This window comes from Sinocyclocheilus anshuiensis, unplaced genomic scaffold (assembly GCF_001515605.1).
Source record: "Sinocyclocheilus anshuiensis isolate Anshui unplaced genomic scaffold, SAMN03320099.WGS_v1.1 scaffold89, whole genome shotgun sequence".
Lineage (NCBI taxonomy): Eukaryota > Metazoa > Chordata > Actinopteri > Cypriniformes > Cyprinidae > Sinocyclocheilus > Sinocyclocheilus anshuiensis.
The window spans coordinates 15,525-24,039 of record NW_015537931.1 but is presented as its reverse complement, the minus strand read 5'-3'; the positions used below and the strand labels follow the sequence as shown (position 1 = coordinate 24,039).

Here is an 8,515-nt window from a genome sequence, read left to right as displayed (position 1 = left end):
CACAGCTCCAGTGATCTGTTGAAGATCTGTGTGAAGATGGGGGCCAGCTGGTCAGCACAGGTTTTCAGACAGGCTGGTGTCACACCGTCTGGGCCTGGTGCTTTTCTTCTTTTGTTCTTTCTGAAGACCTGACGCACACCATCTTCACTGATCTGGAGTGCTGGATGATGTCTTTCAGACCTTTCCACACTGAAGCGGGATCACTGGAAAATAATTGGTTCTTTCACTTTCCAGTATAATTCCTCTTTGCCACTCTGATCTCCTTTTCCAGTGTGTATTTGGCCTGTTTATACAAGAATCTGTCCCCATTCCTGCGAGCATCTTCTTTGGCCTGACGGAGCTCATCATCACAATTTGCCTAAAATAAAATCTATAGATATAAAACAGTTCAAGCATATAACTGTTTAAACGTTAAACCTAGATAAATGTGCGCTATAGCCAATAGTTTGTGCGGAGACGCTTAGCGGGACATGGAGGCGCCAGCGGGATCACTTGCATTTTTTTCAGTGGATAAGCGGTCATTTTTGCTCATAAAGGTAAGAGTAATACATCATTCGTAGCTGTAAAGGGTCTACTTTTATTTGTGTGCACTCACAATATCAACAAAACGTTGTGCTTTTATAAAATAAAGAAAAAAACATGATGCGCTTTCTGTCGTCTCGTCTTGAACAGGAGCGCTTCACAAAAATGAACCGAAACTCAGCAAATACATGCCTCACAGACATGATAAATATATCTATAGAAAGCTTTAAATTACTACTTAATGAAATAAAACAAATCAAAAACTCTTTCATCATAATCATAATCCATAAAGATGCACTTCTCTCTAAAGGCGCGTCAGGATCGGCAACTTCATCCTTGCGACACCGACTCAGAAAACAATAGTTTATTAGTAAATAACTCAAATATCTCCTTACTACTTCCCCTGTCACATTTATGGTAATTATTTTTGCTGGTGCTTTGCGGCAAACTTAAGCCTATTGCGTGCATTTGAATGCAGAACTCTTCAGCTGCGCTGACAGCACGCACCATACTGCTGCTGGCGGGACAATAAACACCGTCGAGCCGCTAGCACGGTCTCGTGTTGTTTCCACCAACGCGGCAATTGTTTTCATCACTAACTGATGGATGTCTAAAATATAAAAATAAGGAGAAGCCTAAAACAGGCCCGAGGCCCGGCCCGCGTCTGAACTATGGCGTGAAAATTGGCCCGAAACCCGGCCCGAGGGGCGTAAAAAAGTCGGGGCCCAGGCTGAAATGCAGGGCTCTATTACATTGTTACACTGTTACATTTTGCCAATTACATTTTTTACAATTCGTATTCCTAAAAATGTCCACACCAAAGCTCTTGTTTCTATTGCGTGTCCCTTTCAGAAAGCCAGATTTTTTTTTTCTAATTAAGCTAAGATAATAGCCATTTCTATTCAACACACCCAAATTGATTGTCATGGTTCTTGTCTTTCCTGAGGTGTGCATTCTCTGAGAGAGGCACTTGTTCTCTAATACTTACATTTTCTTCCTCTTATTTTCCTCATCTTTTTTTTTTCAGATAGAGATTAAGATGAAGAAGACTGCAGCTGTACAGTGGGAGAAACTGCAGGGAGAAGGCACACTTTCTAATGTGAAGCACTTTACTCCCAGTCAGTACTGAAAAGCACACAGAATCATGCTATCATTTTCTCTCACGTTTATGCCAAAGTGGGTTGAGCCAGTTTATTGTTGTTGTTATTATTTTACCTCTTGTTATCTCCTTCTAAATTTATTAGACCAGTACCCATCATCCTCCCACTACACACGCAACTGGGACATGGTGGTAGGTGAAATAAAGGAGGAGGAAAAGAGCGAGAAGCTGGAGGGGGACGCTGCCCTCAACAAGCTGTTCCAGCAAATCTACTCAGATGGCTCAGATGAAGTCAAGCGAGCAATGAACAAGTCCTTTGTAAGTACTTGAGAGTTGCCCATGTATGCGTAAAGATTGTGTTATCTCTTTTAAAGTCACGTTAACTGTCCACATTTTTTAATGGTATTAATTTGTGTGAAAAAAGTAAACCGGAAAAAGAGCCAACAAGACCAAATTAAGATTTTATAAACTTTAATTATGTAGAATATGAAAGGCAAGTTTTCGATTTGTATGGCTCTGTGAGAAAAGGAAATTAATTTAATTTAAAGGTCCAATTCTATCAATCCTTGCTCAATTAACAAGATTCCATGTGTTAATACGTCAAAGAATGATAGCCTACAAAAATCTGAGCTGCTGTCGTTTATGCAACAAATGGCACATTTGTCTTCATTTCAAACCTTTCAGCTGTCATACAACTTCGGTAAAGTTGTACATTTTCAATATTCTCTCATAGATGGAATCAGGAGGCACAGTCCTCAGCACCAATTGGATGGATGTTGGTAAAAGGAAAGTAGAGATGAACCCACCTGACGATGTAGAGTGGAAAAAGTATTAAAAGCAGTAGATGACATCTTGCACCAATTGTTTCTTTGATGTCTTTATGCTCTCTTTCATTTGCTCCTTTCTGCCTTCACACTTCACGCTTTCTCTTTTATTATTAAATGGAGTTTAAAATGAGCCCTCTGTAAAATTAAACTTCTCGGTCTAAAATTTGTTTTAGTCTGGAACCAAACAAGCTCATTACAATTTTAAAGCATCACGTATGTTTAAAACATTACACATTAAAACAACCAAGCTTTGAATATCTTTACTAAAAACCTATTTGGCCACACTGAATATGTTAGGTCTCCACCCGTTAAACATTTGTTCTTCAATTAATGGTGCTCACTGTTTTAATGTACTTCATGCTTTCCTAACTAGGATTTCAATATGCTGTAAATAAAATTTTCTTGTTCTCTGGTTGGGTGCCCTTGGTCTCTTCCATATCAATATTTGTCCATCATCAAATGTAATGTTAAAGAAATTGAACATTTCATTTATATTACAAAGATACTGAAAATACACTGAAACTGAAATTAATAACAAAAATGGATTTCGATGGATCTTTGTGGCCTCTCTTTGTTTCAGCCACTGCTGTTCCACCCAGAGATCCTAAGGAATTTTTATGGCAACCATGAAACTGGGCCCTGGAATGCCCTAGCGTATGCTGTTCACTAGATTAGGTATAGTATATAATTATACTTCTATATGGTGTAGTGTTTCTCAAAGATGACACCAAATTAATAATTGTGAGTTTTGGTCACACAAGGAGGATTGTTGAATAAAGAATTTAAACTTGAGGGAGTTTGTCTGCTGACCAATCTCAAGTATTTGTAAGATATTTACACCATAATTTGTACTGTAATTCAAATATCACCACAAGTGTAAAGATGAAAGTAATTAACGCAACTATGAAATTAATACCATGAATGAATAAGTAAGTAAAGTGCATAAGATTGAAAATGCAAGCGATTATGTTATATGTTACTATGGCAGAGTTACGTTACCTCATGAAAAGATAAACTGTTCTGCCCGGCCCGGACCTGTATGTCATCTGGCATGCAGTTGCTGACCAACATGATGCAGGAGTCAATAGTGTTGGGTCCGAGACAAGTCCAAGTCCAAAATGGGCCGAGTCGGACTCAAGTCCGAGTCCCAAACAACGAGTCGAGTCCGAGTCCAGCGAAATTCTATTTATTAGTATCTTAACATTGTTTTAACCTTTACAGCTAGAAAAACGCAATGTCCATTTAAATGTAACAAAAGCAAACCTCTATTGCATCTTGCCATTTTGATTTTTGATTAATAATTAGTGTTCTGCTTTACTTAGCCAACTTAAAGTCATGTGACAGAACTTATGGCTGAATTGATTTATGTATTGTGACATATTTCAGAATGAAACCAATTTTATAATGGGAAAAATCAAAGGAGCGGGGCTTGACTTTATTAATTGTTTTTTTTTTTTTTAAGTTGACAGGAACATTGTACATTAATAAAACATTCCTGTAAATGTACCAGAATTAGCCAAAGGCTATTTTTCATCCGTAGTCCCTGGACAAGATGTTACAAGTCACCCTAAAAGAACATTTTTAAAAAATACATACTAGGAAAATTTTATAATTACATAGTACAAATCATACAGAAGTCTATTAAAAACAATAGGATCAAATAAAGACAATGCAAACAAGATACAAACAATAAGATAGCTAGCAAATATAAAATTCTAGTGTTGACAAATCTGAGTACTAATTAACCAATTCTTCAATTGAACCCTAAATAAAGCATATGTGTTAAAGTAAATTAATAAATTCAAGAGTGGGGGTAAAGGAGTAGGTATCTTGGTGAATGGGACCTTAAGAGCAGAAAATGCACCTTTTATCTCAATAAAAAACAAGCTATATATCATTTTTACGATTTTTAATGAAACATGAATTTTGAAGAATCAAAATGAGTTTGTGTCTGCTTATTCTGTTCATCAGTGTTTGAACCATTAAAGAATAAACTGCATTTTAATTTCTGGGTTAAAAAAAAAGAAAGAAAAATGAATGGACGCCAAAGTACACGGACCCCTTAGACAGGGCATTTTTAATTATTTTCTTGAATGAAAATGAGGCTATGAGGGATAAACCTAGTCTGTACAATGGCACACAATGTATAAAAGCCCTACATATACTTTCCATAAGTCACAGGCAACTCACACCTGTTTTATTTTTGAATGAATTTATAGTTACATTAATTACAATAAATTACATTATGTAAGGAATAATTGATGACGGGCCATTGAATTATTCGAAAATTATGCACACCCAAGGTGATTTTGGACCCATAAAAACTATTGCCGCAAAGATGTTTGAAAAAAAATATTTTTCTTTGAAGCTAGAAACTGCCACTAATACAAAAGCAAAATAATAATAAACTAATGTAATAAAACATTCTCAAGCTTACTGAAGGCAAGTAAACTCTCCAAGTACATAATCCAGGAGTTTATAGTGTTGGGTCCGAGACAAGTCCAAGTCCAAAATGGGCCGAGTCGGACTCAAGTCCGAGTCCCAAACAACGAGTCGAGTCCGAGTCCAGCGAAATTCTATTTATTAGTATCTTAACATTGTTTTAACCTTTACAGCTAGAAAAACGCAATGTCCATTTAAATGTAACAAAAGCAAACCTCTATTGCATCTTGCCATTTTGATTTTTGATTAATAATTAGTGTTCTGCTTTACTTAGCCAACTTAAAGTCATGTGACAGAACTTATGGCTGAATTGATTTATGTATTGTGACATATTTCAGAATGAAACCAATTTTATAATGGGAAAAATCAAAGGAGCGGGGCTTGACTTTATTAATTGTTTTTTTTTTTTTTAAGTTGACAGGAACATTGTACATTAATAAAACATTCCTGTAAATGTTCCAGAATTAGCCAAAGGCTATTTTACATCCGTAGTCCCTGGACAAGATGTTACAAGTCACCCTAAAATAAAATGTAATTAAAAATACATACTAGAAAATTTAATAATTACATAGTACAAATCATACAGTATTCTATTAAAAAACAATAGGATCAAATAAAGACAATGCAAACAAGATACAATCAATAATAGGATAGCTAGCAAATATAAAATTCTAGTGTTGACAAATCTGAGTACTAATTAACCAATTCTTCAATTGAACCCTAAATAAAGCATATGTGTTAAAGTAAATTAATAAATTCAAGAGTGGGGGTAAAGGAGTAGGTATCTTGGTGAATGGGACCTTAAGAGCAGAAAATGCACCTTTTATCTCAATAAAAAACAAGCTATATATCATTTTTACGATTTTTAATGAAACATGAATTTTGAAGAATCAAAATGAGTTTGTGTCTGCTTATTCTGTTCATCAGTGTTTGAACCATTAAAGAATAAACTGCATTTTAATTTCTGGGTTAAAAAAAAAGAAAGAAAAATGAATGGACGCCAAAGTACACGGACCCCTTAGACAGGGCATTTTTAATTATTTTCTTGAATGAAAATGAGGCTATGAGGGATAAACCTAGTCTGTACAATGGCACACAATGTATAAAAGCCCTACATATACTTTCCATAAGTCACAGGCAACTCACACCTGTTTTATTTTTGAATGAATTTATAGTTACATTCAGGAACATTGTACATTAATAAAACATTCCTGTAAATGTACCAGAATTAGCCAAAGGCTATTTTTCATCCGTAGTCCCTGGACAAGATGTTACAAGTCACCCTAAAAGAACATTTTTAAAAAATACATACTAGGAAAATTTTATAATTACATAGTACAAATCATACAGAAGTCTATTAAAAACAATAGGATCAAATAAAGACAATGCAAAATGGCACACATTGTGTATAAAAGCCCTACATATACTTTTCATAAGTCACAGTCAACTCACACCTGTTTTATTTTTGAATGCATTTATAGTTACATTAATTACAATAAATTACATTATGTAAGGAATAATTGATGACGGGCCATTGAATTATTCGAAAATTATGCACACCCAAGGTGATTTTGGACCCATAAAAACTATTGCCGCAAAGATGTTTGAAAAAAAATATTTTTCTTTGAAGCTAGAAACTGCCACTAATACAAAAGCAAAATAATAATAAACTAATGTAATAAAACATTCTCAAGCTTACTGAAGGCACTCCAAGTATTACTTACAAGCTAAATGATAAATAAATCTATTACTCAAAAATACAAATTAAATAGTTTTTTTTTAGTTTTTCAGATAGTAGCCTATAGGCTTCTAGAAATACTACAGACATTTCATGAAGTAATGTAAAAAATAATCTTCACTGTATACATTAAATATAGATGATTCTTATTAAAGTTAAGTGATTCAGTCAAGAGCAGTGAGTGATTTTCTCCTTTTCTTTTGTTTGATTAACATTTATGACGCAGTCAGCGGCTGCAGGTTTTACGCTGTTGCTTTAAGATCTGACGCATAGATCAAATATTTTGACACATCTGTATTTCTCCCAACTGTTCAAGTTCACTTAAGACAAAACCGACTGCATTTACATGAATAGTCTTCAAGACGGGCATTTTTCGTGTAAGTGTGTAGCAATAACAGAACTTAACAGAACGTAAGCGAAAGATAACTGCATTCGCATGCTGACTGAGATGCGCGTTATTCTGTGAGCGCGCTTTCGGTGTGTGCGCACAGAAACCCGTCGGCTTTCAAGTACTGGACAAGATTTAAAAACACATGCAAATACTGAATATCACTTTCGTGATAATGCATTGAGTCAGTGACATTTCCGTCAACTGTCCCTGGACTCGGACATATTTTCCGAATCCGAAAGGCTCGAGTCTGTGTCAAGTCCGAGTCCTTTAAAAAACTACTCGAGTCCGAGTACCCCAACTCTACGAGTCAGGACAACGAATGACTGTGATGTAGCCTATTCTTGCCAGCTACAAGGGTGAGGTATTCAGGTAAAGTGGGCAATAATGTAAAGTGGCTCGTTTAAGCTTGATTGTACTGTTTTCAGTGGGTTTACACTTTCAGAGCATAACAATGGTCTTTTATTTAAGGCACATTATTCAATGATAAAATAGTTTTGCCTGTTGTTAATATGAACCAGGTGATTGTGGTTACACCTCAAAGAAGGACTCCCTTATTATGAAAGGTAGTAAGCCATTTGTCATTCAGATTTTTATTTCTAATTCGCAGGGTCATATTGTCAAAACCAAATTTCAGAAAGTTCCCGAGCTCAAATTTTAGATTTTGTCAATATTTTTTTTGAAGAAAGATAAGTATATGATGAAAGCCAAAATATTAATTGTCATGGAAGTATATTCACTGAGTAATCCACTATTTTGTAGAAGGGTCAAAAGGACAATTTTCACCAGAGATTCTGAGCCAAATTACAGGAGGGCAAAAATGACTTCAGAAAGACTGCAGCGTCATTATGCTATTTTTACACACAATTTGGTAGCTCTACTAGTAAAATCCGTTGACTTTAGCAATCTTTGTCACATTATATGTCAATGGTGACATTACTTGATCTATGACTATGCTTCACGTGTTGTAACAATAAAATAAGAGAAAGAAATTCTAATATTTAATCCAGGTGATCTTTGATTAATCTTGGTTTAGTGATACGTGTGGGGAAAGCAACCACACCTCCCTATGAGGCGTGGGATTTGTTTCAAACTGTACTGTAGTTACTGTACTGCAAATTTGAACTCTTGGTAGCTTCAGAAGCTGTTAAAATGAACAAAATCCCTCCTTCCTCAATATCCCTGAAACTAATTCAAATATAGAATCATATGAACAGACTACTGAGCACAAGTTAATGTGCCTCAGCTTGACCATTTCAGGGCATTATAGCACTCAGACAGGTATGTTCTAGTGTTGGGTTCTGGTCCACCTAAGTCGAGTGCGAGTCTTTTAACCAATCGAGTCCGAGACAAGTCCGAGTCCCAAACAGCCGAGTCCAACAAAACTCTATTATTTATTAGTATCTTAACATTGTTTTAACCGTTACAACTAGAAAAACGCAATATCCATTTAAATGTAGCAAAACAAACCTCTATTGCATCTTGCCACTTTTGATTTT

General features: G+C 35.5%; 1 protein-coding gene across 2 annotated transcripts in view; it reads left to right on the top strand.

Moving 5' to 3' along the window:
* sugt1 (SGT1 homolog, MIS12 kinetochore complex assembly cochaperone) overlaps positions 1-2,860 on the top strand; it is an 86,029-nt gene extending 83,169 nt beyond the window's left edge. For both annotated transcript variants that reach the window (XM_016446630.1, XM_016446625.1), the window contains exons 11-13: positions 1,550-1,640; positions 1,767-1,939; positions 2,355-2,860. In XM_016446630.1, coding sequence (XP_016302116.1) covers positions 1,550-1,640; positions 1,767-1,939; positions 2,355-2,456 — 366 coding nt within the window. In that variant the 3' untranslated portion in view covers positions 2,457-2,860. The remainder of the gene's footprint in view (positions 1-1,549; positions 1,641-1,766; positions 1,940-2,354) is intronic.
* The last annotated feature ends 5,655 nt before the right edge of the window (positions 2,861-8,515 follow it).